The sequence below is a fragment of the Tarenaya hassleriana genome, unplaced genomic scaffold (genome assembly GCF_000463585.1).
Source record: "Tarenaya hassleriana unplaced genomic scaffold, ASM46358v1 Cleome4, whole genome shotgun sequence".
Taxonomy (NCBI): Eukaryota; Viridiplantae; Streptophyta; class Magnoliopsida; order Brassicales; family Cleomaceae; genus Tarenaya; species Tarenaya hassleriana.
Window position 1 is genome coordinate 4,586,565 of NW_010966881.1, and position 26,388 is coordinate 4,612,952.

Genomic DNA, 26,388 nt, shown 5'->3' on the forward strand with positions numbered 1-26,388 from the left:
AATAAACGCACCAATCAGGAGCGAGATATGTCGCCCACGCCACGTGTACATGTTAACTTTGAAAAGTAAAAGGAATGCAATGCGAAACGGCGTCGTATTGAAAAGGGCTTGGTTAATTCAAGTTGTACACTTGAAATTTACCTCTTCGTCGTGCGTAAATCGAAGAAATGAAACCATTCGAAAGACTCTCTGAAAGAGACAGAGGCTTCTACAATCTCATTTACTGCAATGTCACCCCTATATTTTATAATAATTACAGAATCACCCTGTTCTTCATGGTTGGCGTTAAGGTTAAGCCCTTAAACCATCTAAATCGTCTCCCTCTCTCTCTCGCCGGCGAGATTCCGATCAACATAGCGATAGGTAAGTCTAACTCCGATATTTTTTGCTCTTCTCTCATTTCCTGTGCTCAATCAAGGGATGATCCCTAGTTGCAGATTAGACTTGGCAAGATGAACACGATAACGAGGCGAGTCACGGGGTTGGTGACTCGAGCGAGTTATTACCTGCTGCAGCAGGAGCGAGGGATACGAGTGAAGGTTCTGAACGGGAATATGGAGCAGGCGCTCTCGATCATGCAGAGGAAGATGCAATCGAGTGGAATGGAGCGGCTGATAAAGCAGCGCCAGACTCATCACATTAAGAACTCCGAGAAGAAGGTTCTCGCTAGGAAGAATCTGGAGCGTAGGATCCGATCCGAGGATTTCTCCCGCAAACTTCAGTCAATCCTCATTAAGAAAGTCAGGTACTTGAACATTCGCACCTGTTTTAGTCGCATTTCGTTTAATTTGTGTCGACATTTGGGGAATTTGATCTGGGATTTTGGAATTCTGTCTGGTTTCTCAGAGAAAATCTTATTCTGGAATGTTTGTTTGTTTAGTCGAAAAGGGTATTCTCCTAATTTCAACTTGTGACATAGATCAAGACACAGAATCTGAGTTCAAACTTGATCGATCTGTAAACTACTCCGGATGTTTCTGTGTCTGCAAGCACACGTGAAACTCGAACATTTGAAATGGGTATCTGGAAATATAAGAACTTTTAAGAGATCTTGAAAGCCGATAGAGCTGGTGGCCAAATCTTCAAGTAGCTCCATTGTTTCTGCCATGAGTTTTGGATTTATGCGCCATTCATGGTTTTCCTATTTCTTCTTTGCAGAGGTTTATGAGAGTGCAGTTGGAAGAATCCGGACTGCTGTTTCGTTGCTTTTCTGGGAATTGGTGTTCATCGATGTTAGGATGTGGTGCGATGCAGTTTCGATTCGGATTCTTGGGACTCGCACTTTCAGTGAAAGGGTTTGGAAGATCTTGGATTACTATTCTCGGTTTTCCATTTGATAGTAATATAGTTTCCTTTGATGTACATGAGCTTTGATTTACCCAAAAACCAGCCCCATTTCCAAACCCTAAGTTTCATGACAGAAACCAAACTGATGCAGCAAAAAGTGTCTGAAATTTATCATCAGAATCTGACATGGGGATATGTCCTCGTAGATTTCTCGTGGGATGAGCAGCAGCATAATATATAGCCTGTAAGTGTTCCACCTCCTTCCTTCATGATTTCAATCCAATTTCTTTCCGCAGCAAATACGAAAAATTATTGATTTTGCTCGTTCTTGAACTTTTGAGAGAAGAAAGAAGCAAGAATGATTCTGATTTTAGCTTGATCAATACAAGCCTGACTTTGATTACAAAGAGGAATCTATAAGATTACTTGCTCCGTTTCTCAGTTTCCTTTTTTTTTGTCCACGCAGATTCTTTTCCATGGCAAGAATCATACCTTGAACTTGTTGCCAAGTTATCCTCTCTCTCTCTCTCTTTTACAACACCAGAAGCACTCTTTCCTTCCTTTCATTTCATTATTCTTCGTTTAGTTGAATGTTTTCTTGCTTGCAGCCTCAATGTCTCGCCACCACTATGAGACTAACCCTCATTTCATTAGATTTCAGCCTCAGGATCAACAACGCGGTGGTCCTTCCATTCCGTGGACCTCTCCTCCACATTCAGAGCATCCCCACCACCACGGCTCGGACCCAGACCCCGATCCACGGCCCAGGGTGCAGATAAAATCCCGGGAAAGACAACGACGTGCTTCCCCCGCCGAGGAATCCCGTCAACCCCGTGGACCACCTCCAGCAAGACCCTTGCCGCTGAGCCCAGAGGAGCCATTACCACCACGCCACAGTCCAAGCTCTGCTAGACCATTGTTACTTAGCCCGGAAGAGCAACGTCCTCCACCCGGCCATGGACCACCGCCACCACAACATCCTTCGGCCAAGCCCTCTCCGTGGAGGGCAGCAGAGACGGCACCACCACCGCGACAACCGCATCACCATGGCAGTGGCCTACGGATACCGCCACCCGAGAAAACGAATGCTGTAACATGGTCAGCAGCCGTCTGCTGTGCCATCTTCTGGGTCATCCTGATTCTCGGCGGCCTCATTGTCCTCATCGTCTACCTCGTCTACCGACCACGTTCCCCCTACTTCGACATCGCCACCGCAAACCTAAACGCCGCCTACCTCGACATGGGTTTCCTCCTGAATGCGGATCTCACGGTCTTTGCAAACTTCACGAACCCGAGCAAGAAAAGCAGCGTGGATTTCAGCTACGTGACGTTCGAGCTCTACTACTACAACACCCACATCGCGACTCAGTACATAGAGCCGTTCAAGGTGCCAAAGGGGATGTCGATGTTTGCGAACGTGCATCTGGTGAGCAGCCAGGTTAGGCTCGAGCCGTTGCAGAGCCAGGAGCTGCAGAAGCAGATAGAGAGCGGACCGGTGTTGCTGAATCTGAAGGGAACGTTTCATGCCCACGCCAACCTCGGCAGCCTGTTGAGGTACTCTTACTGGTTGCACACTCATTGCAGCATCTCGCTCAACGGCCCTCCTTCTGGTACTATGCGAGCTAGACGCTGCAACACCAAACGCTAGCTGCGTTTGCGTCTGCGTTTTCGGTTTTGTTGTGCGTTTGGTGATATATATAGGTTACGATTAATGGGTTGATTGTTATTGTGTTTTTGCTTTACTCTTTTTTTTTGGTCTCATGACTCGTGTGATTAGGAATAAACAGACGGCAAAAGGACACGACTTGTAATGTTTTATTGCAATAATAGGATTCATCGGATTTGTAATAATATAATTTAGATTATTAAACAAAAGCCCATCATCAAGTCCAATCTGCAAACATACCGATGGGTCTTGGTCCCTCCGACCAAATCGTATAAATCTCTTATAAATATTTAATAAATTATTATATTTATTAATTTATCTTTTGACTTCAAGAAATATAATTATTTTTACCATGACAAATTAATATCATTAACATAAATATGTTTTAAACTGAATCCCCAATTTTTTTGGATAATTAAAATTTTAAATTTTACGGATTTTTGTTAATCATTATGTACATATATATATATATAGGGAATAACAACAATTTTTGAACAATATTAGGGAAGTTAATAGGCAACAGAATCATGATTAACATATCAAATCATGGAAGATTTGTAAAAAGTCTACAAATCCAATCAGTAGTGATTTGCTTTATCATCCCAGAGAAGGAGAATCCACAAATGCTTGTTCTTGAAAACGATCTCTGTATCAGCCAAAATCTCTGCAGTTGGCCTTTACATACAGCATCTGATCTTGCAGACAGAGAAAGAGGAACAAAAATGGCGATCTTCCCTCTGGCTTTTACCATTGTATCATTAATCTCTGCAAGAAGCCGACTACTTCTTCGAAGGTCTCAGAAGTATCTGTTATTTACAGACCAAGGGTACGAAAAACACAGTTCTGACACAGGAAACATAGATCAAGAACTCTGTTTTTTAAGCATCTGAGAAAGATATGAAGAAACAGGGGAGAGTGTTCATCGACGAGTAAGAGACCTCGGGTCGATGCAGAGAATGAACAAGACAGCCGGAGAAGAAGGTATTGCGATTTACAGTTGTGGTTTGTACGTTATGTTCATCAGGAGCAAAGAGATAATATCTTCTAACTCTAGTGGAACTCTTGCATTGTGTGATGGATGTTTTAGCTGCTCCATATATCACGTGTTCCTAAAATCCCTGTTCTGTGGTTCCTGTTGAAAGATCTGCAAACGTCCAAAAACGTGAACTCACCTCTTGTACCAGCACCAAGCTCAGTAGTTTGCCTAAGAACATAACTTCAACTGAACTAAATCTTGTTCTCTGATCTGAAAAAACCAGATCCAGAAAGCAGGAAAAAAAAAACAAATGGAAACACTTCTGTCCTTCCTCTGGCTTTTGCTCCTGACCCTTGTGTCTATATTCTTCATAAAACGGGTTAAACCCTCCAAGTGGAAGCTTCCTCCAAGCCCTCCAAAGCTTCCGGTCATCGGAAACTTGCACCAGTTCGGGGAATTGCCTCACAGATGTCTCCAAGAAACATGGACCTGTCATGTTTCTGCAACTCGGGTTTGTTCCGATGGTCGTAATCTCCTCGAGTGAAGCAGCTGAAGAAGTGGTTAAAGCCAATGACTTGGAGTGTTGCAGCCGGCCAGAGACCGTAGCGACCAGAAAGCTTTCTTATGATAATAAAGACATTTCTTTCGCTCCATACGGTGAATACTGGAGAGACATGCGGAAAGTTGCGGTACTCGAGCTTTTCAGCTTGAAAAAGGTTCAGTCTTTTAGGCGTATCAGAGAGGAAGAGAATGACTTGATGGTCAAGAAACTGTCCGAATCTGCTCTGAAGCAATCTCCTGCAGATTTGAACAAAACCCTTACCTGGCTCACTTCAAGTATTCTATACAGAGTTGCCTTAGGTCAGAATTTTCGTGACAGCCAGTTTGTGGATAAGGACAGGATCGAAGAACTTGTGTTCGAAGCCGTGACAAGTCTAGGCAGCTTCGCTTTCTCAGATTTCTTCCGGGGAACCATCGGGAGGCTCGTTGATCGGGTATCTGGCCAAAATAAGAGGCTGAACAGAATCTCGGCGGAACTCGACACTATTTTCCAAAAAGTGATTGATGATCATTTGAAGCCTGAAAGAACAGCTCAAGATCACAAAGACATCATTGATGTGATGCTGAATCTAATTCAGAGCCAAAGCAAAGAAGATGCTTTCAAGCTCACTATAGATCATGTCAAGGGAGTCCTAATGGTAAGCATAAACATGTTTCAGCCCATATACAATCCTTATGTTTGAACACAAGCTTTTCGATATGAAAGGTTTTGTCTTTCCTTTTCCATCTGCATTCTCCAGGACATATTTCTCGCGGGAATCGATACAGGAGCGAAAACCATGATATGGGCGATGACGGAATTAGCCAGGAACCCTAGAGTGATGCAAAGAGCTCAGACTGAGATCCGAAGCTGCATTGGCAGCGCAAAGGAAAGAATTACAGAAGATGACATCCACCATCTTTCTTACTTGAAGCTCGTAATCAAGGAAACATTCAGATTACACCCTGCAGTTCCACTTTTACTGCCAAGAGAAACAATGGGTCATGTCAAGATTCAAGGCTATGATATTCCCCCGAAGACGCAGCTTCAGATTAACGTGTGGGCGATAGGACGAGACCCCGAGCTCTGGACAGAGCCAGATGAGTTCATGCCCGAGAGGTTTATCGATAGTCCTGTGGATTACAAAGGGCAGCATTTCGAGCTGTTACCATTTGGTTCTGGAAGAAGGAGTTGTCCAGGGATATCAATGGCGGTTTCTACGATCGAGTTGGGACTGGCCAACTTGCTTTACTTCTTCGATTGGGTACTGCCTGATGGAATGACGGAGAGAGATATCGATATGAGAGAGGCCGGTACGCTTACCGTTGGCAACAAAGTACCTCTTAGACTTGTGCCAGTTCTTCCACATCTCTAATGGAACAGCTTCAAGTCCAGAGACATATTTCCAGTGTGAATTAGAAACCATGCTTTCTTGTAAAACTTTCACTAAGTGCTGTTACTGAAACTGTCCTTGTAATGACTTGCCCTGTTTTGTGTGTCTCGTAAACTCTGTAATAACACCTTCAAGGCAATTTCAAGAACATGGTCCTAATAGTTTTTTTTTTAATTGATACTTTGTGTTAGTTTTCACCCAAGAAATGTCTATATCCTAATCCAATGACTTTCAGACAGTTGGTGGGCCACACTCCCTTTACCCGGAAACAAGATTTCGACCGCACTCTCGTCCTGAAAACGACATGCAACTTTGAAATAATCAAAACCCACCATGTAAGAACCACAGACTTTTTGGAGATGCCGGACCAAAACAACCGTCTCCAGAACTCAGTTCCGTGAAATCAAAGGCCTGATCTATAAATTAACTCTCCTAAGTGTTCTGTTTTCCCATCGCTTCTGAGCTCTGTTCCTTTTCTCCACAACCAGAAAGAAATGGCAATCTTTATGTCTTTCCTCTGCCTTCTCCTCCTTACCCTCGTGTCATTAATCTTAGTAAAAAAGGGAAAAACTCCAAAAAGGAACCTTCCTCCGAGCCCTAGGAAGCTTCCGGTCATCGGAAACCTGCACCAGTTGAAAGGAAAGCCTCACAGGTACTTTCATCAGCTCTCCAAGAAATTCGGACCCGTTATGCTTTTTCGGTTCGGGTTTACACCGGTGGTCGTAATATCATCGAGAGAGGCAGCTGAACAAGTGCTTAAAACCCATGATCTGGTTTGCTGCAGCAGACCCATGACAGTGGGGATCAACAAATTCACACGTCAAGGTAAAGTTATAAGTTTTGCCCCATATGGTGAAGAATGGAGAGAGTTGCGTAAGATTGCTGTTCTTGAGTTTTTCAGCCCGAAAAAGGTGAGATCTTTCAGGCATATCAGAGAGGAAGAGAATAACTTGTTGGTCAAGAAACTTTCTGAATCGGCTTTGAAGCAATCTCCCGTGGATTTGAGCATAACCCTTTTCCGGCTTGCTGCCGGTATCATACTGAGAGTGGCCTTCGGACAGAACATTCTCGAAAGCAAGCTCATCGATAAGGACAAGATCGGGCAAATCATGGAGGAGGCACAAGATGTCCAAGCGTCCAGTTTCTCAGATTTCTTCCCCGGTTTCGGATGGTTAGTCGATTGGTTCTCCGGGAAATACAAGAAACTCGACAAGGTTTGCAAGGAGTTCGACAATTTCTTCCAGGAAGTGATCGATGATCATCTGAAACATGGAAGAACAGATCAAGATCATCCAGATTTCGTTGACGCGGTGCTGAAAATCATGGAAGAACAAGGTGAAGACGAGTATTTCAGGCTCAACACAGATCATATCAAAGGAATCTTCTCGGTAAGCAGACTGTTTAATTTAAGCTGATTCTTTCTGCTTTTCACTTTCAGCATCAATATATCTTCCATATCTGATCCCGTGTTCGGACAGGACATAGTTGTTGGAGGAATTGACACGAGCGCCATCACCATGACTTGGGCGATGACAGAACTCGCTAGGAACCCTAGAGCGATGAGGAAAGCCCAGGAAGAGATCAGAAACTGCATCGGAAAGAAGGAAACGATCACAGAAGATGACCTCGATCGAATTCACTACTTGAAGCTTGTAATCAAAGAAACCCTAAGATTGCATCCTGCAGCTCCGCTTCTACTCCCAAGACTAACAACGGGTCCTGTCCAGATTCAAGGTTACGACATTCCCCCAAGAACATGGCTTCAGGTCAACGCTTACGCCATAGCGAGAGATCCCGAAAACTGGGAAAACCCAGATGAGTTTATCCCCGAGAGATTCATCGACAGACCGGCGGATTACAGGGGGCAGCATTTCGAGCTGTTACCGTTTGGATCTGGTCGGAGGACATGCCCAGGGATATCAATGGCGATCGCGACAGTTGAATTGGCACTGTTGAACTTGCTCTACTTCTTCGACTGGGAACTGCCAGATTGGATGACTGAGAAAGACATCGACATAGAAGAAACCGGTAAACTCACCACTGGCAAGAAAGAACCTCTTAAGCTTGTCCCCGTTCGGCATGTCTAACCGGAACAAGACAACGAACGAGGTTCAGAGCTGTTTCAGTGTAATCAGTTTCAAATAACTCCTTTCATGTGAGGATGTCTCTGTAGTATGACTGAAAGGGTATGGAATATAATCATCTGTAAAGCTTAAATGCATATCTCAGATGATTTTGAATATTTTCGTAATATGTATGATTATTTAATATATTTTTTAAAAATATTACCGTATAAAATTAAAGAATTCAAATTTAAATTTCTATTAAATCAAAATACGTAACTTTATTATCGATTTTTTATCTTTTTATTATCTTGAAATGTATTAAAGTTTTTGTATTTTAATTATTTTAACTTTTGTTTTGTAATTTTTCTGTATTTTTTTTTTTTTTTTTGTATTTGTATTTTTTTAATATTCAATTATTTCTGGAACTGTCCTTGCAATGGCTTGCTCTGTTTTGTGTCTCGTCAACTCTGTAATAACACCTTCAAAGCAATTTCAAGAACATGGTCCCCAAGGGTTTTTTGTTTCTTTTTTGTGTGTTAATTTCACCCAAGAAATGTCTATCTCGAATGACTTTCAGACAACTGGTGGGCCGCACTCTCTTTATTTGGAAACAAGATTTCGACCGCACTCTAATTGTCGGACAACCGATTTCTCCACCGCACTCTCGTCCTGAAAACGACATGCTCCTTTGAATTAATCGAACCCCACCATGTAAGAACCACAATTCTTTGGAGCTGCCGGGCCACAAAAAAAAAAACCCGTCTCCAGAACTCTGTTTCGTGGAATCAAAGGCCTGATCTGCAAATTAACTCTGCTAAGTGTTCTGTTTTCCGTCGCCTCCGAGCTCTGTTCCTTTTCTCCACAACCAGAAAGAAATGGCAATCCTTGTGTCTTTCCTCTGCCTTCTTCTCCTTACCCTCGTGTCATTAATCTTGGTAAAAAAGGGTAAAAGCCCAAAAAGGAACCTTCCTCCGAGTCCTAGGAAGCTTCCGGTCATCGGAAACCTGCACCAGTTGAAAGGAATGCCTCACAGGTACTTTCGTCAGCTCTCCAAGAAATTCGGACCCGTTATGCTTTTTCGGTTGGGGTATACACCGGTGGTCGTGATCTCGTCAAGAGAGGCAGCTGAACAAGTGCTTAGAACCCATGACCTGGTTTGCTGCGGCAGACCCATGACAGTGGGGATCGAGAAATTCACACGTCAAGGCAAAGTCATAGGTTTCGCCCCATATGGTGAGGGATGGAGAGAGTTGCGTAAAATTGCTGTTCTTGAGTTTTTCAGCCCGAAAAAGGTGAGGTCTTTCAGGCATATCAGAGAGGAAGAGAATAACTTGTTGATCAAGAAACTTTCTGAATCGGCTTCAAAGCAGTCTCCCGTGGATTTGAGCATCACCCTTTTCCAGCTTGCTGCCTGTATCGTACTGAGAGTCGCCTTCGGACAGAACATTCTCGAAAGCAAGCTCATCGATAAGGACAAGATCTGGGAAATCATGGAGGAGGCACAAGATGTTCAGGCGTCCAGTTTCTCAGATTTCTTCCCCGGTTTCGGATGGTTAATCGATTGGTTCTCCGGGAAATACAAGAAACTCGACAAGGTTTGCATGGAGTTCGACCATTTCTTCCAGGAAGTGATCGATGAACATCTGAAACATGGAAGAACAGATCAAGATCGACCAGATTTCGTTGACGCGGTGCTGAAAATCATGGAAGAACAAGGTGAAGACGAGTATTTCAGGCTCAGCATAGATCACATCAAAGGAGTCTTCTCGGTAAGCAGACTGCGTTTAAGCCGATTCTTTCAACTCTTTACTTCCAGTATCAATATAGCTTCCATATCTGCTCCTGTGTTCGGACAGGACATATTTCTTGCAGGAATTGACACAAGCGCCATCACCATGACTTGGGCGATGACAGAACTCGCTAGGAACCCTAGAGCGATGAGGAAAGCTCAGGAAGAGATCAGAAACTGCATCGGAAAGAAGGAAACGATCACAGAAGATGATCTTGATCGAATTCACTACTTGAAGCTTGTAATAAAAGAAACCCTAAGACTGCATCCTGCAGCTCCGCTTCTACTCCCAAGACTAACAATGGGTCCTGTCCAGATTCAAGGTTACGACATTCCCCCAAGAACATGGCTTCAGGTCAACGCTTTCGCCATAGCGAGAGATCCCGAAAACTGGGAAAACCCAGATGAGTTTATCCCCGAGAGATTCATCGACAGGCCGACGGATTACAGGGGGCAGCATTTCGAGCTGTTACCGTTTGGATCTGGTCGGAGGACATGTCCAGGGATATCAATGGCGGTCGTTACGGTTGAATTGGCGCTGTTGAACTTGCTCTACTTCTTCGACTGGGAACTGCCAGATGGGATGTCAGAGAAAGACATCGACATGGAAGAAACCGGTAGTTTCACCATTGCCAAGAAAGAACCTCTTAAGCTTGTCCCAGTTCGACATGTCTAACCGGAACAAGACAACGAACGAGGTTCAGAGCTGTTTCAGTGTAAGTAGTTTCCAATAGCTCCTTTCATGTGAGCATGTATGTCTCTGTAGTATGATGAAAGAGTACGGAATATAATCATCTGTAAAGCTTTCATATATATATATATATATATATATATATATATGATTTTGAATATTTTCGTAATAGATCCAAATACTGAAAAATATTTTCAACTTTAGAGTTGGATTTATTCGAAGGTTAGGGAAAGTGTTTTCCTTGTGGTCCTTTCAGATATGGTACTTTCTTTCGACACACGGTATCACAAATCTCACCACTTCTCCCCATACCCCGAGCATAACGGGATATCGGAACGTAAACATCGGCATATCATGGAGACGGGATTAACACTCCTTACTCATGCATCAATGCCGTTGTCCTATTGGACGTTTGCGTTTCCGGCTGCCGTTTATCTCATCAACCGTCTCCCAACCAAAATTTTATCGTATAAATCGCCATTTCAAACTCTTTTTGACTCAACACCGAACTACACTAAACTCCGAACTTTTGGTTGTCTATGCTTTCCTTGGCTTCGTCCATACTCTCACCATAAGCTCGAACCTCGCTCACAACCGTGTGTCTTCGTGGGTTACTCTTTAACCCAACATGCCTTTTTGTGTCTACTCTTCCCGTCACGTTAATTTTGTCGAGTCCTCCTTTCCTTTTGTCTCACTCTCGACGTCAACCCCGGGTTTATCTCCGACGGGTGAAACCTCACAGTCGATATCACCCTCTCACACTCTAGTACCAAGTCGCTCACTCATCACGCCGTTTCCCGCTGCTCTGTCCCCGCTGTCGGAAACTTCGCCTCGATCTTCCTCGCCCGAAACCAGACTCTGATACCATATACGAAGGTTAGGGAAAGTGTTTTCCTTGTATTGCAAAATCATTCTGTACATGAGTTATATACAACCAGAAGAGAGATTGTTAAGGTAACAATACAAGAGATATGGAGGAGAGATTTGATATAAACAATAATAGGGAGATATCTTTTGACTTTTGACTCCTCCTTTAGGATTTGGGTCAATTTGGATATGTCAGAATAAGGAATCCGAATCACGTATTCAGTATCCAGCTTTCGCTCCAAATGAATTAGGGGTTATGTGTGGATACCCGTCCGAATTTAGAAGAATTACCAAAAAAAAATATATATAAAAAAATGGGTATTTGAAAAGTTTCATATCCGTTTTTTTTCTCTGATTTCGTTGTGTTGCAAGTTGCAACTATTTTCCAGAACAAATTAATTACTTATGAATCTTCAAAACAAATTTAAAATAAATTAAGATAACATTTATGTTGTCAAGTAATAATTAACTCCTAACAACAATCCATTCAATACCGTCGATGGTATTATTATTTAGGGATGAATGAAACTATCCAGATTTTGGGACACCCTTTCCAATTTGAAAATCGAACTAGATATACATCGAGTTTTAATATATCTAAAATCCAAATTATGGATTCGAATTCGGATTGATATTTTTGGATCAGATAATTACTCAAGCTATCTTAATAATAAAAAATAATTATTATATCTTTTAGTTATTAAAAATTAAAAATATATCTATTAATATCTTATTATTTATGCCTTTGTTTATTTTTATAATCTAATTATTTTAGATATAAATATTTTTTAAATAATTTTATAAATTATTTATATGCAATCTATGGATTTGTGAGTTTTTCATCAAATTTAAAATTTATTGGATTCGAATATGTCTAAAATTTATTAAAATTTGAGTTCAAATTTGGATTTTAAAAGGAAAATCGACAAAAAAAAAAAACTGTAATCTTTTTAGGTCAATAAAAAAATCCTATATTTTTTTTTACTAATTAAACTTTGTATTTAATGTGATTCATTTATGAAATCTAATTTTTTTTTTGAATTTTTCGAAAATCTCCTATTGTCTTTCAACTCAAACAAAAATGATCATATTACAGTGATATGACTTCCAAATCATACACACATCATCATCATTATTCTACATCATCATTTCAAATAAAATTTAAATTAAATAATTTAGTTAAATTAATATATATATTAATTCATATAATATATATATATATATACATATATTTACGAATAATAGAATTTTGATATCCAAAAATTTGAGTTCAAATTTGGATTTTAAAATATACTGTATAACTCGTCCAATTCAAAATTGAATTCGAATACTTTAAAAATATCAGATATCTGTGCCCTATCTTTATTAGTATTATTTTTTGGGAAAGAAAAATCTATGGTGATTATTTAGAACATTAAATGATTGGTAATAAAGTCATAGTAATAGACTTTTAATGCGTTTTTGTAGTCCACTCGATGTTGGTCCACGTAGAAAACTGATCAGAAAATTAATGATAATAATAATAATAATAATAAAATATCAAATTTTCTTTGACCCGATATCTCTCTCGTATCACGGCATCTACTTTCTTGTTTCTAGAAGTTCAATATATGAAATTTCATAGTCAACAGAAAAATCTTGTGGATAGGGTTGAGTGGACTGCCCCCCCGTCCATTGATTCTGTATTCGGGGTGGCCATTTCGGTTATTTGCTTAATAACCGAACGGTTGAGAAAGTTGAATAACCGTTCGGGTTCGGTTCGGTTTGGTTAATAACTGAATAACCGCGGTTAACCGAACTATTATTGAGTTTTTTTAATATTTTAATTTTTATCCTCATTATTATTAGTATTATTTTCTTATACTTCACTTTTAACTTTATAAAATTTTGACATAAATATATTTTTATTGCTGGTGTGTTCTCTCATCATCATTTTTGTTGAAGTACTGTAATCTACAATTAATTTTATTCATTTTTGTCAACTTTTTATTTCACTGTTTTTAATTTACTCTAAACCCTAAACCAGTCCTAAATTCTAAGTTTTAAAAGGATTAAAACTCATAATTAATTTAAAGATCAGAATTCGGAAGTTATTTTATAAGATTTTTCAAATGATTGATTAATTAAACACATAATAAATTCGACCAGTGATTGAGTGGAAAAGTCAGTCAGTCGTCTTCTTCCCTCATCTTTATCTTCGCAAAGAAGCAAACGGCAATTCCAACGTTTGCAGTGAAAACAGAGCACGCCATTAGGGCTCGATATAAGACACAGTTCCATTACTCCGGAGACCAGAAGCAGCGAAAATGGCGATCTTCCTCTCTTTCCTCTGGCTCTTTCTCCTTACCCTTTTACCGTTTACCCTTTTCAAGAAGATCAGACACTTCGGAACGAAGCTTCCTCCCGGCCCTCCGAAGCTTCCGATCATCGGAAACTTGCATCAGATCGGAGAAACGGAGTTGCCCCACAGAACTCTTGCCAATCTCTCCGAGAAATACGGACCGGTGATGCTTCTCCGATTAGGGTTCGAACCATTGGTCGTGATCTCGTCGAGTGAAGGAGCTGAACAAGTGCTCAAGACCCATGACGCGGACTGTTGCACACGACCAAAGCTGTTCGGGACACGGAAGCTCTCTCATAACTATCGGGATATCGGTGTCACTCCGTACGGGGAAGGATGGAGAGAGAGGCGGAAACTGGCGGTTCGCGAGGTTTTCAGCGTGAGAAAGGTGCAGTCCTTCAGGTGCATCAGAGAGGAAGAGTGTAACTTGTTGGTCAAGGAACTGACCGAATCAGCTTCGAGGCAATCTCCTGTGAACTTGAGCAAAACCCTTTTCTGGTACACGGCCGGCATCATATTCAAGGCTGCCTTTGGGCAGGATTTCCACCAGAGCAAGATCATCGACAAGGACAGGATGGAGCAACTCATCTTCGAGGCGGAGACAGTTTTCGCCAGTTTGAGTTTCTCTGATTTCTTCCCCGCCGGTGTCGGATGGGCCATCGACTGGCTGAGAGGGCAACATAAGAGAATGGACGAGGTTTTCGTCGAGATGAACACTTTTTTCCAGAAACTGATTGATGAGCATCTGAACCCAGAACGAACACCGCGAGACCAGAGAGACATCATTGATGTGATGCTGACGATGATTCAAAACCAGCGCAAAGACGAGTCTTCCACATTCACTGTGGATAACATCAAGGCTATACTCGTGGTAAGCCATCTCTAATATATATATAATATCTCTGTACATGAATGTATATACCAATCTCATGTCATAAAGCTTCTAACTTTGATGTGATCAGAACTTATTCCTCGCCGGAATAGACACGAGTGCGATCACCATGATATGGGCGATGACAGAGCTCGTGAGAAAGCCGACTCTCATGAAGAAAGTACAAGACGAGATCCGAGGTTGTATTGGCAAGAAGGAAAGTATCAGCGAAGAAGATGCGGATAAAGTTCAGTACTTGAAGCTTGTACTCAAAGAGACCCTAAGGCTGCACCCACCAGCTCCGCTATTGCTTCCAAGAGAAACAATGTCTCCGATCAAGATTCAAGGCTACGACATACCCGCAAAGACGCGCCTCCAGATCAACGTTTGGGCGATAGCCCGGGATCCGAAACACTGGAAAAACCCTAATGAGTTCATCCCGGAGAGGTTTATAGACAGCTCTGTGGATTTCAGGGGACAGCACTTCGAGTTCTTACCGTTTGGATCTGGTCGGAGGATGTGTCCTGGTATGAACCTGGGCATGTCTGCTGTCGAATTGGGATTACTGAACTTGCTTTATTTCTTTGATTGGAAACTGCCTGAAGGAACGACGGAGAAGGACATAGATGTTGAAGAAGCTGGCACTCTTACCATTGTCAAGAAAGTGCCTCTCCAACTTGTTCCTGTTCTACACCATTGATGTCCAAAAAAACCAGTTTGAGTTTTTTTTTTCTTCTGTTGTTGGTATGAATAGTTGGATGTGTCTTGTAACTTAGTAAATCATCACACTTTCAAATAAAATGAATTTTGTTGGTGAACTTATGAATTGTAACTCAGTAATCATCATACTACGTCGTACGGTACTGAAGTGAAACTAGTAATGGGCTTTATGGGCCTATTAGATATAAAATAGTTATGGGCCATAAGCTTTACATTCTAGGTTTAAGGCCCAACTGGTTTTTTCCAACACCCAATTATGGGCTTCGAATTCCATATAGATTTTATTTATTTTTTTTATTGTTTGAGGTATATTTTAAAAAACTTTTAAGATCCCGAATTTATCCACACAAATGTATATTAGTACTCATATAATAATTTATCACATGATGAAATAGAAATATATATATATATATATTTCCCTCTTGGGTACTCGATAAACTACGTGTCCGTAAACACTTTGTAATAATTTATTTCATTTTCTGCTTTTGTTTCAAAACATAGGTGTTCTTTCCAACCATTTAGAGGATTACAAGTCGAATTCCCAACCTTTTGATATAGATGTTCTTTTAAAACATAGGGCGCGCTAACTGACAGTTGTAACCGACAGGCGACAGGTGAGCGGGTAACGAGTCGAACCTCCAATCTTTTGATGTATTGACCATGCCTAACTCATCTGGGGTTTTCCCTGCATAGTCTGTAATAGATTTGTTAAAATAGTCATATAAAAAAAAGATTTGTTAAAAAAATCTTATTATTGTGTTGTGGTGATACGATATGAATGAAATATGGTATCACCATGAAACCTGATGATGAATCTTAATGTCTTGATTTGGGTCCCACATTGTGTTTTTCCACACATCTTTCACCGTCCGCTCCCCTGTTCCAATCAAACGGTCCAGATTCATCACCCACTTCCCCATCATTATGGTAACAGGAATATCCAATAAAAATTTATCAGACTTTATAAATAAATAAATAAATAGTTTTTCCGAAACTATCATGTTTATTCGAAAACATTGACTGTTAATTGAGTGATAGAATCAGTCAACTAAATTTATACATGTGTTAAGGCCAAATCAATATAATATACAAATATGCCACGTCAACAGTTCACGTCACATTTGAAACAATGGATTCCATGATTCTATTAGTTGATTAATGCCTGTCAACCGTTACAGAGTATATACACATATATATATATATATATTAATATTGGCAAAGTTTGTGTATTTGGTTAGAACTTAGAAGTAAAAAAATATTTAAATATTTATCTGGAATATCGTATAAAATCCGTCTTTTTATAGATATTAAAATTAAAATGACCAAAGCAGTAATTAATATAGGAGATTATTTCCCAAAGAGAATGCACAATTCTTGACAACAGAAAATTGGAATTCCATGTCAATATGTAAATTATATAAGAAATGGCTTATGAGATTAAAAGAAACCCAAAACCCAAAACCAAAAATTGCATATAATTAAGATGAAAAAAAAACTCCAAAAAAGCCTAACATATATATCATATAAGAAAGGAACCAAGAAAACAACTAATAAGATCATGTTCATGCCGGTCCACGTGGCAATACATTGAGAGTCAGGTTGGGCGGAGAAGGGAGGGATTCGAGCCACCGAGGAAGTACGAACTGAGACAAGAACTCCAATCTCCAAGGTTTGGACGATATACGTTGGCATGTACCGTACGGTGTTCTCATGTTAAATGAAACCATGATCTCCGCATTAGGGCTCCACATGTAGATGACATCCGTCTCGAAAGGGTGCATTGCCTTTGGGACCCACTCTAAACACGTCGTGTTCATGTCCCACATCATTACCCAGTCATCGCTCCCGTTGCTCTTCTTCCAAACCCTAACTCTAGGGTTTCCGTTTTCTCTCAGCATGCGTATGTGCATTAGAAATCCACCCGAGGTTGTGAGGAAGTTGTGGCGGCATGAGATGGGAGGTTGATGATCGGGTAAAGATATGGTTCGAACCCGATCGGCTTCTGATCCATCGGCGTAGAGATCGAGACTTATAATGGCCTGGTCGATACGGTTCAGTTCCGCATGAGAGAGCATACTCGCTTGTAACCAATACAGACTTCCGTTCAGATTAACCGGGTCGAAGTTCACTATGAAATCAACGGCACGAGGGCATTGGATCTTCTCGATAGTCCATTCGCCCGTCTCTGATGAATATATCCGAACATCGGAACTCGTCGGTTTCGCGACGAAGACAGTCTCCATCCTAACCACTTTGTAGCCAGAGACCACGCCGTTCTCCACGCGCGTGACGAGTCCCGAGATCTTGAAGTGATGGTCTTCCTGATGAGAAGGAGGGATCTCGACCCATTGTCGTAGAACAGGGTTAGACACGTAATACGCGTGGGATCCGGACAAGGGCTTCACGGACAACAAGACCAAGCCGTCCGTACAAGCCACGACCTTAACCTTTCGGATCTTTTGTCTTGTAGCTTGAAGCTCAGGCTTCTCATCGTCCTCCTGATCCTTGAATCTGATCAGATCCCTTACGAAAGACGAAGTATAAGAACCCAGAGACCGAGAAAGGCAGTGTCCGTCGCGTCCGCAGTGGGATACGACCTCGTTCATGGAGCCATCGCCTTTGGAAACTAGCGACCAAGCAGATGACGATAAATCATGGTTTGTGGAATGGAAGAGACGGCGAAAGTGGGCCGATTCAATGAGCGATTTCCATTCTCTGCAAACCAGTTTGAACCTAACGATGTCTCTGAAGGATGAATTCGCAAGTATTCCGGCGAGTACCTCCTCCGGAAGATCCATCTTCTGCCGATATTTTCCTTTGCGGGAGTTTTAATTTGATTTAGATTAGTGCACTAGGGTTTAATATTATGGGGAAAATATATCTTACAGTAAAAAAAAATTGGTAATATCTGTTTTCGGGAAAGATTTCGTGTTTCTTATTTTGATCGCCAAAAAACCATGTAACGTGTTTTCCACTTGAATTTACGTCTACGGGATATTACCAAATCTTGTTAAAGATATTACCAAATATTTTCATTTATCTTTAGTTGGGACCAAATCTAGTTAAATGTTAAAACAGATCTAAAGCCAGCTCCTTAGTTCCTAAATGGGGTAAATTTTATTTTATTTGGTTAGACAAAGATATTTTGATTTGGACAAAGATACCGTGATATATACACGATCACATATCAAATATGATTAAAATGTTAACTTGTCATATAGAATGTCAGAATTATATATTTAGAAATGATAAAGATTATAAAAATTGAGTTTATTTTTTATTGAAAAATAAAATTAATATTTTATTTGATAAAAAATAAAGTTTAGGTTATATTTTATTAAAATTTAAAAGTTTTTTTTAGAATTTTCTATAAATAAATTGAAGTAAAAAAAAAAAATCGCTTTACCTATCTTTCATTGTTATTGCGTTCGATTATTTAAATTGACCAAAAGGGGTTTTGAGGTCAAAATTACAAAGAAGCCAAGACTAATTAAGAATAAACCAAATCTGAAGCCAGGCCCCTGGTTTCTTTCTCTATCGGATAAAATTTACACCAAAGGAGACGACTTTCCTCTGATCTCGACAAGGGTTTCGTTGAATTTATCGGATTTCTCAGCAGATTCGGGGAAATTCCGATTTTTAATTTCGCTTTTGTGTTTAATCGACAAGAGAGGTCTTGAAGAGAGAGAGAGATGCAGAGAAATCCGTGGGAGCTTGTCTGAAACTCTTTTTAAGTTCCGTTGACGAAGAGCTCGGTAGCGGAAGCCAAAGTAAGCAAGCGTAGGTTTTTCTTTCCTGGGTTTTATTTTGATCATCGATGCGAGGGAAATCCATCCAGATCTAGGGGATTCAGGGCTGTGATTATTGTTCTCGTTGCATCTTTTTCGTGGAACTTGTCTGGTAGATCTGTTTTTCCTCGCTTTTGTAAGAACATTGCGTTATAGATTTAGCTACTCAGATGATGTTTTGTCGGTTTTCGAGCCTTTTGGGTTGTAAATATCCTCTTCATTGTACAAGTTGACCACAAAATTCATATGTAATCCGATTCAATCGATCTATCTGTATATGTTTTACTCCACATCTTCCTTGTTTCTGTAGCTGGTCGGAAAAAAAGATCTGTTCATATGTCGAGCAGCATCCGGGATTTACTCTCTGTAAGCTAGGTTTGTGGTGCCTTTTTTTGTAGTTGATGATAATCAAGAGTCATGATTTGTATATGTACGCTTATTTTCATGAATATATCAGCGGCTTGTGAAGAAGCTTCGTGTAACTGAATAAGCAGATTGTTGATTTTTTGTGTAAAAGATGTGTTGTGTTCTTCGTGTAAAAACCGGGTAGTTTATAAATTGGGTTTGTCTTGTGTTTATATAGAGCAGTTTCCTGTGGGTAGACATAAAGGTGAATATGTTTTTTATTCTTCTTGTATTTTCTGGCCAGTTTGTATGAATCCAATGTCTGAAGAAAACGTAGACTATGGGAGTAATCAGAAGATACACCACCAAGGAAGCGGAACTATACCTGCCCTGGTGGATGAAGAACTGATGGGAGAAGATGATGAGTATGATGATCTGTATAGTGATGTTAATGTCGGTGAGAATTTCTTCCAAGCACATCAGCCTCAAACAGCGGCACAAGGGAGTGGTACGGGTAATGGAGGTCTCCAGGCTCAGAGAGGCAATATTGCAGAGCCAAGAATGTCGGCTGGGCCCCCATCTAGATCCAATGTTCCTGGAGGTTCAGTTGAGGGGAAGTATCAAAATGATGGGGGGCCTATGGCTGTCAATGGACGAGAAATAAGATCGGAATTCTATCCACAAGCATCTTCTGTTGGATCAAAGGCTTTGAATGATGGTGCCCAAACCAACAAACCGGTTCCACAGGGATCAATGTCGGTTGTGTTAAACGCCCCTGATTTATCGAGGAAAACAGTCAATGAGCCTGAACCTGCTCAGAACTCGTATGGAGCCACTCCTCAAGCTTCTCATCAGATTCCTGTTAACCAGATGAGTGGGAATCCAAATGCTAATCATGCACTGGTGAACAAAGGTCTGATACAGCCTCCTCCTGTGGAGAATGGTAATACCATGCTTTTTGTGGGGGAGCTGCACTGGTGGACCACAGATGCGGAACTCGAGAGCATTCTTTCTCAGTATGGGAGAGTGAAAGAGATCAAGTTCTTCGACGAGAGAGCAAGTGGAAAATCTAAAGGTTATTGTCAGGTTGAGTTTTATGAAGCAGCTGCTGCAGCTGCTTGCAAAGAGGGAATGAATGGTTACATTTTCAATGGTAGAGCTTGTGTTGTGGCCTTTGCTTCTCCCGAAACGCTGAAGCAGATGGGAGCTAATTTTACGGGCAGGAACCAGGGGCAAAATCAGCTTCAGAACAGAAGGCCTCTGAATGAGGGAATGGGAAGAGGCAACAACATGAATATGCAAAGTGGAGGGGATGGTGGTGGAAGGAATTATGGGAGGGGTGGATTTGGACGTGGTGGCCAGGGAATGAACAACCGTGGAGGTCATTGGGGTGGTGGCGCAATGCGGGGTAGAGGCATGAACAACAACATGGGTGGCGGCAATGCAGCCGGGATAGGAAATGGTCCCTACGGGCCAGGCCTGGCTGGTCATGCATTTGGTGGTCCTGCTGCTGGTATGATGCATCCACAGGGTATGATGGGAGCTGGGTTCGATCCTACATTCATGGGTCGAGGAGGTGGTTTCGGAGGGTTTTCAGGTCTAGCTTTCCCGGGCATGCCTCCGCCTTTTCCGGGTGTCAATCCCGTGGGAATGGTCGGGGTGGCACCTCATGTGAACCCCGCTTTCTTTGGCAGGGGAATGGGCGCCACTGGGATGGGAATGATGGGTTCCATGGGAATGGATGCATCTCATGCCGGGATGTGGAATGATGCCAGTGGATACGTAGGTGAGGACGGTGGTTCAGAGTATGGTTATGAAGACGAAAACCAGGAGAAAGATGTGAAACCGAATGCTGCAGCATCATCCAGGGATAAAGAACGGGCTCCTGAGCGTGACTGGACAGAGAACAGCGACAGAAGGCATCGCGAAGAAAGGGAGCACAAGGGCCACAGATACCATGAAGAGAGAGATGGTCACCGTGAAAATCGGCAGAGAGACCGGGACTCTGGCTATGAGGATGACTGGGACAGAGGTCAGTCTTCCTCGAAATCTCGAAGCAGGTCGAGAATGGGGGAAGACGATCATAGGTCCAGGTCAAGAGACGCGGACTACGGAAAGAGGAGACGATCAGATTGAAGAGGAAGAGAACTCTCCACGGTAATCTTTCTACTCATTTATACTTTGCATTGTGATGGCATCTTTTATCCAGTAATCTCTCTGGGAATAGTAAGACTGTACTGCCTCTGTCTAAACACAAGTATTTGCTTGATCTACTGTAATCTACTTGTCATGTATGTGGTGCTGTGCTTTTATACACTCCATCTGTTACGGAACAATCAGCGGATTGGCCAGCCAAAGTTCCTGTTTGAGAACTGCATCTGTTCTTCTTGCAGAACACACTTGTGGATAAGACAGAGAGTTGCTTGTGATTTCTGGTATTGGTAATGGATGAACCCTGTGTTCCTCTCCTCTGTGATGATGTTGTAGATTTTTTTTTTTCCCGTTTCAAAGTTTAGCATTCCCATTCATTGTCTTCTCTTGGTTCTTTCAGATGTTCACATTTCTTCTTCCCCTTCATCTCCCAAACACACAAGAAAATCCAATCTTTGTGATCCGTTTCCCATCAGAACCAAAGATCCGTTTCGCATGTTCATCAAATCCTCCATGATTAGTGTCAATAAACCTTAAAATTCATATACATTTTTCCAAAAGATTCGTGTTCTCAATTGGCGTGGCCTGGAGTTTCTGTACGTTTAACCTCATATAACACACTGACCAACAGATCAAAGATTGAATCTGAAGTTTCTTTCTATTACATTACACACTTGGCAAAGACATCAATCACGGAGGAGGAATTCGATAGGAACGATCAAACATCTTTAGTATAAACAAGTTGCCCTTGTCACCTCTTGATACCCTGCCAACCAATAATCTCAAACAGGCATGATCTATGTAATGATTCATAGAGCACATCAGGTTAAAAAAAAAAAATTACTGACCGTAGCTCCTCGTCCAGGTAGGTGATCTCCAGTTCACCACGAGCTGTATCAGGCGCATTTACAGGGATCTGGAAGGTGCATCAACACTCAACAGTCAGATCATCATTCCGAGGAGAGAAGACAAAGCACAAGCTGATTGATATTCTGAATTAGAACATTGCACTTCATTTAAAGATTCCCTTATTAGACTCTTTACAAGGTTTTGCAGCTAGTAATGGGTTTAAGTAAAAGACTTGATTGAACCTCCTACCATACAGCCAAACTTAGACATGGCTCTAGAAGGGCCAGACAATGATTGAAAGCAATAATCACTTAGATGACTTTAGTTTGGTTATCATCAACCACATTGGCTGAGAGGTGTGTCAGGAAAAAAAAAGGTCTCTCCTTTATTGTTATCTGTATATCTTACCGAACCTGCAGGACGATGTTATAAAGACTAAATGCAGTTCAAGGATGTCTGTGTTTTAGTCGCAGTGAATAGAGCTTTGAAGAGCCAAAAAACGCGAGTTGGGGGGTACTTACAAGGCCTAGAATTCTAAACCTTTCGAACTTTACAGCAACCTTCCTCGGATTGAGGGGCTTCAAGTTTCCAATTACCTACAAAATTGTAGTTTGCGTTCGTTAGGGACGGTTTATAGACCATCAAATTTCCAATACATGAGCCATTAGCCGACAACTACAATGAATGCAGTAACAAGCTACAGGTTCCCAGACTAAAAAGAAAGAAACTGGTCTACGGTCTTGCACAACCCATGTGAATAGTCCAGTAAGCAGTCAGTGGGGGAATTGGTTGAAACTTTACCGAATTGAAGAATGGAAAAGTCTCCATATTTTGCACCTTTAACGTATCTGCATCAATAGCTTGGTAGTTTGTTATCGACCTTAAGAGCCTTGGTTTCTGCCACAGGGTGAAATAACCAGAATCAAATGAATGGTAACAAGCCAACACACAAATACCACAACATTGTTTAAACACCAGAGATCGGGGAAGATCTCGTTTTTGACCTTTAACTGCAGAATGGAGACAGAGGTCGTATAAATGAGCTCCCATTTTCCATTGAGTAAGTCAGATTTCAGAGGTGCCTTAGTAGGATTAACCGCTTCCAGCTTTTGCGCTATCTGTCCAAACATTAACAGAGGAACAATAATGAGAATTGAGAACACGAAGCTGGAGAGTCCAGTGACACCCTATAAACAGGCATTATCTTATGATATGTCTGATTAACAAGAACAACCTTGTACATTGTATTCTCCATATCAATCCTCAAGCGCAAACATGTGTTACTAACATGAACACAGTTGCTGATTGATTTGACTAATGAAACTGTTCTCAAGGTTCTGGATTGTAACAGATTGGTCCTCCAATCGATACTTTACGATCAGAAAGCTTCAAACTAATTCTAAGACTCATCAATGGCTGTAAAATCCTTAGACGGTCTTGTTCCACAGTCTATCATATCAGGCTACACTATGAATCAGAAGGAAAGAACCTGATCAACACGGAGCTGGTCATTGGGCGTGGCAGAGGCGCCGCGGTTGAGAGGGGCAATGGCGTCGAAAAGGTCTTGCTTGAGCTGCTTAAGCTTCGCATCTCGGCCTCCTTTCGTCAGAAACGCCGGCGGGAAAGTAAAAGCGGCTCGAGTTTTCAGCCTCTTGCGGTCATCATCGGTTGGGAGACTGCGTTGTAATCTAGTCGGCAAAGCGGACAGAGTGGACTGTTTCCCGAGACTGCGTGAGAAATGATGCCCTGAGACAGGAGGCACGGGAATCTCGCTCTTGAAGCATGTGGGCAACGCCATGGGACCAAGATCAGAAACCTTGTGCGATTCTTCTGGGTTGATGGAGACGATCCCCGATCACCCTTCAAGACTGTTGAAGAAATCTTTGGTCTGCTGACGCAGAGAAGAGAAAGCCTTTTTCTCACCATGGCCGATAAGATTATTTTTCTCTTGTGAACGTAAAACGAGAGGCCCCAGTGTCCCGGCAGAATGAGCACAAGGAGCTCAAAAGTCCTTTTCGTCCACCAATACGGCGTCGTTTCAGCCCTTTTGCATTTCAACAAATCCAACGAAGCAACGTTCTCCTTCGGCCGAGCCATGTTTACATTTACATGAACAGCCCCGTTTTCCTCGTAAGTTCTTTTCTTCTAATTTAAAAGTTTATATATTCATTTATATTTTTTAACCGCATTCTTAAACAAAATTTAATATTAAAGCCATCGATATCACAGATTTAATGTAATATATACTATTATCTATTATTCATATTAATTATGCCAAATATAATCAATGTCTAGCATAAATAGATTAATAAAATAATTAGCAGTAATGTCTCGTATCCCTACGAGATAATAACGCTAGCCTTCTTGTGGGATAAAAAAAATTCAAAACGGAACTCAATGCCGAGAAAATATTTATATGCAAATTATTTGGAGGGTATTTCCGTTTGTATACCTATTTGGGACCTCTAAAATATTCTCGAGGACCCTATTATATACACACGTATAGTAACAGGATCGCGGATACCGGAATTATATGTCAGATATTCGGGATTTTTTAGTATACCCAAATCCCAATTATATATTTTAAAATCCAAACCCAAATATCTTACTCGTAAAAACACCTTTTGATTAAAAATTCACAAACATAGTTTATTATAAAATTATTGATAAATATTTATATCCAAATGCATAAATCATTGATAAATATATTTGCAAGTTTCTAATAATCAAAGGGAATAATAGTTTTTTATTATTATTATTTAGATGCCTGCGCATAATTATCCGATCTAAAAATAGCAATTCGAACCTAAACCTGAAATTCTGGTTTTTCGTGTTAGACATTGAAACGAGATCTCTGTTAGAAAACTAATAAGGAACAACATCATACACATCGATATCAACGTACAAATGTAAACTTTTAGATCGTTTGGAAAAAAACAATAATATGAAATACACATACATACCCGGTAAGATGACGACATCCGATCATCCTGTCTCCAACCTGTCAAACAACAATAACAACAACATCGCATCATTCCCAAGTTTATTTGGGGTCGGCTTCGGCCGTATGAATCCTTCTTCTCCACTCATTTCGATCCCAGGTTAACTCTTTCGGAATTTGCAACACTTCCAAATCCAACCTGTCAAAACACGTATGAAATAGTAGAGAACCGAATATGACTTCAAGGCGTGACGAACACTTTTCTAAAATCGTTATTCCATCCTTATCGAGTAAATGAGATTACAGTTATACACGTTTGAGATACAATGAAGTAACAATGGTTTCGATTGATCCTTTTGATAATCATCAACAGAAACTTGTTTATCCTAAAACAAAAAAAACCCTTGTACATAGTTTTCTACAAAAAAAACTATCCACAAGAACACTCAAACATCTCACAAAAACACTTGGATCTTGTCACAAATCCGAATTTTTCTATTCTTCTTCGTGTTATATGGCATGTGTTTATAAACACCAAAACGTTGAAAAGACATGAAAACTCGGAAGTTTTTCTCGACCAGTTGCGACTTTTCGTTTAAACAATCGCTTAGAAAAAACGGACTATCCGCCCGTTTATTAGAGCTTCTGCCTATTTATTTGAGCTATATTCCTCAGAAAAAACAGGCTACTCACCCACATTTTCGAACTGCCCTCCCATTTTTCTGAGATCGCTTTTCACGTTTTAAACCAAACATAACATTTTCCGACGAATCATAACACTTTAAACAAAATCACAACACGTCTCTTACAAGTATTTTACTCCACCATACTCGTAATATGCGTACATCATGAATCCCATGAGAGATTAAAACCAATCAACTGTTTACTCTAAAATACCAACAATCATTCGCTATTTTAGAGTAAACAACAAATGATTGAAAAAATCAAGTGTTTTTCAAACATTCCAATTTTGTGCATAAGTGAAACTAGTGATGTCAAAATGAGCCCGACTCGCGAGCTGGCTCGTGGTTGGCTCGTTTTTTAACGAGCTGGGCTGAAAAAATAAAAGACCAAATAAAAACGGGCCGAACGAGCCAGCTCGCGAC

The 26,388-nt window shown here is 40.9% G+C and overlaps 8 protein-coding genes and 1 pseudogene across 11 annotated transcripts; 7 read left to right on the plus strand and 2 right to left on the minus strand.

Annotated features, from left to right (window-relative positions):
• The first annotated feature begins 270 nt into the window (after positions 1–270).
• Positions 271–1,439, plus strand: LOC104824009. 2 transcript variants are annotated; one of them, XM_010555852.2, is made up of 3 exons: positions 271–363; positions 438–745; positions 1,159–1,439. In XM_010555852.2, exons 2-3 carry the CDS (start codon positions 453–455, stop codon positions 1,166–1,168), a joined length of 303 nt encoding a protein of 100 aa, XP_010554154.1. In that variant the 5' UTR covers positions 271–363; positions 438–452; the 3' UTR covers positions 1,169–1,439. The 2 variants fall into 2 exon arrangements, with proteins under 2 accessions (XP_010554154.1, XP_010554155.1); XM_010555853.2 differs by having other exon boundaries at positions 275–363; positions 432–745.
• A 436-nt stretch (positions 1,440–1,875) lies between these two features.
• LOC104824011 (proline-rich receptor-like protein kinase PERK13) lies at positions 1,876–3,146 on the plus strand. Its single transcript, XM_010555854.2, has one exon. It carries the CDS (start codon positions 1,901–1,903, stop codon positions 2,933–2,935), a length of 1,035 nt encoding a protein of 344 aa, XP_010554156.1. The 5' UTR covers positions 1,876–1,900; the 3' UTR covers positions 2,936–3,146.
• A 274-nt stretch (positions 3,147–3,420) lies between these two features.
• Positions 3,421–6,037, plus strand: LOC104824012 (annotated as a pseudogene).
• A 168-nt stretch (positions 6,038–6,205) lies between these two features.
• LOC104824013 (cytochrome P450 71B23-like) lies at positions 6,206–8,133 on the plus strand. The gene is made up of 2 exons (XM_010555855.2): positions 6,206–7,251; positions 7,342–8,133. Exons 1-2 carry the CDS (start codon positions 6,358–6,360, stop codon positions 7,948–7,950), a joined length of 1,503 nt encoding a protein of 500 aa, XP_010554157.1. The 5' UTR covers positions 6,206–6,357; the 3' UTR covers positions 7,951–8,133.
• A 463-nt stretch (positions 8,134–8,596) lies between these two features.
• Positions 8,597–10,512, plus strand: LOC104824014 (cytochrome P450 71B3-like). Its single transcript, XM_010555857.2, has 2 exons — positions 8,597–9,698; positions 9,786–10,512. Exons 1-2 carry the CDS (start codon positions 8,805–8,807, stop codon positions 10,392–10,394), a joined length of 1,503 nt encoding a protein of 500 aa, XP_010554159.1. The 5' UTR covers positions 8,597–8,804; the 3' UTR covers positions 10,395–10,512.
• Positions 10,513–13,451: 2,939 nt separating this feature from the next.
• LOC104824015 (cytochrome P450 71B20-like) lies at positions 13,452–15,308 on the plus strand. The gene is made up of 2 exons (XM_010555858.2): positions 13,452–14,488; positions 14,580–15,308. The coding sequence occupies exons 1-2, from the start codon at positions 13,583–13,585 to the stop codon at positions 15,186–15,188; spliced, it is 1,515 nt and encodes a 504-aa protein (XP_010554160.1). The 5' UTR covers positions 13,452–13,582; the 3' UTR covers positions 15,189–15,308.
• Positions 15,309–16,721: 1,413 nt separating this feature from the next.
• LOC104824016 (putative F-box protein At3g23950) lies at positions 16,722–18,158 on the minus strand. The gene has a single exon (XM_010555859.2). It carries the CDS (start codon positions 18,004–18,006, stop codon positions 16,771–16,773), a length of 1,236 nt encoding a protein of 411 aa, XP_010554161.1. The 5' UTR covers positions 18,007–18,158; the 3' UTR covers positions 16,722–16,770.
• A 521-nt stretch (positions 18,159–18,679) lies between these two features.
• On the plus strand, positions 18,680–21,875 carry LOC104824017 (cleavage and polyadenylation specificity factor subunit CG7185-like). Of its 2 annotated transcripts, XM_010555862.2 has the most exons (3): positions 18,680–18,988; positions 19,646–21,498; positions 21,735–21,875. In XM_010555862.2, the coding sequence occupies exon 2, from the start codon at positions 19,651–19,653 to the stop codon at positions 21,475–21,477; it is 1,827 nt and encodes a 608-aa protein (XP_010554164.1). In that variant the 5' UTR covers positions 18,680–18,988; positions 19,646–19,650; the 3' UTR covers positions 21,478–21,498; positions 21,735–21,875. The 2 variants fall into 2 exon arrangements, with proteins under 2 accessions (XP_010554164.1, XP_010554163.1); XM_010555861.2 differs by having other exon boundaries at positions 18,681–18,978; positions 19,646–21,869.
• Positions 21,876–22,006: 131 nt separating this feature from the next.
• Positions 22,007–24,315, minus strand: LOC104824018 (probable plastid-lipid-associated protein 4, chloroplastic). 2 transcript variants are annotated; one of them, XM_010555864.2, is made up of 6 exons: positions 23,831–24,315; positions 23,346–23,459; positions 23,179–23,238; positions 22,863–22,937; positions 22,341–22,408; positions 22,007–22,258 (listed from the first exon to the last, which is right to left on the minus strand). In XM_010555864.2, the coding sequence occupies exons 1-6, from the start codon at positions 24,137–24,139 to the stop codon at positions 22,183–22,185; spliced, it is 702 nt and encodes a 233-aa protein (XP_010554166.1). In that variant the 5' UTR covers positions 24,140–24,315; the 3' UTR covers positions 22,007–22,182. The 2 variants fall into 2 exon arrangements, with proteins under 2 accessions (XP_010554166.1, XP_010554165.1); XM_010555863.2 differs by having other exon boundaries at positions 23,143–23,238; positions 23,831–24,309.
• Positions 24,316–26,388: the final 2,073 nt, after the last annotated feature.

Excerpts from the sequence above, each read along its gene's own strand:
- LOC104824009 (XM_010555852.2), top strand. The coding sequence starts at position 453 with ATGAACACGATAACGAGGCGAGTCACGGGGTTGGTGACTCGAGCGAGT.
- LOC104824011 (XM_010555854.2), top strand. The coding sequence starts at position 1,901 with ATGTCTCGCCACCACTATGAGACTAACCCTCATTTCATTAGATTTCAG.
- LOC104824013 (XM_010555855.2), top strand. The coding sequence starts at position 6,358 with ATGGCAATCTTTATGTCTTTCCTCTGCCTTCTCCTCCTTACCCTCGTG. Across the intron at positions 7,252-7,341 it reads ATATCAAAGGAATCTTCTCG|GACATAGTTGTTGGAGGAAT; the intron begins GTAAGCAGACTG and ends GTGTTCGGACAG.
- LOC104824014 (XM_010555857.2), top strand. The coding sequence starts at position 8,805 with ATGGCAATCCTTGTGTCTTTCCTCTGCCTTCTTCTCCTTACCCTCGTG. Across the intron at positions 9,699-9,785 it reads ACATCAAAGGAGTCTTCTCG|GACATATTTCTTGCAGGAAT; the intron begins GTAAGCAGACTG and ends GTGTTCGGACAG.
- LOC104824015 (XM_010555858.2), top strand. The coding sequence starts at position 13,583 with ATGGCGATCTTCCTCTCTTTCCTCTGGCTCTTTCTCCTTACCCTTTTA. Across the intron at positions 14,489-14,579 it reads ACATCAAGGCTATACTCGTG|AACTTATTCCTCGCCGGAAT; the intron begins GTAAGCCATCTC and ends TGATGTGATCAG.
- LOC104824016 (XM_010555859.2), bottom strand. The coding sequence starts at position 18,006 with ATGGATCTTCCGGAGGAGGTACTCGCCGGAATACTTGCGAATTCATCC.
- LOC104824017 (XM_010555862.2), top strand. The coding sequence starts at position 19,651 with ATGAATCCAATGTCTGAAGAAAACGTAGACTATGGGAGTAATCAGAAG.
- LOC104824018 (XM_010555863.2), bottom strand. The coding sequence starts at position 24,139 with ATGGCGTTGCCCACATGCTTCAAGAGCGAGATTCCCGTGCCTCCTGTC. Across the intron at positions 23,460-23,830 it reads ACCAGCTCCGTGTTGATCAG|ATAGCGCAAAAGCTGGAAGC; the intron begins GTTCTTTCCTTC and ends ATGTTTGGACAG. Across the intron at positions 23,239-23,345 it reads TCTCCATTCTGCAGTTAAAG|AAACCAAGGCTCTTAAGGTC; the intron begins GTCAAAAACGAG and ends ACCCTGTGGCAG.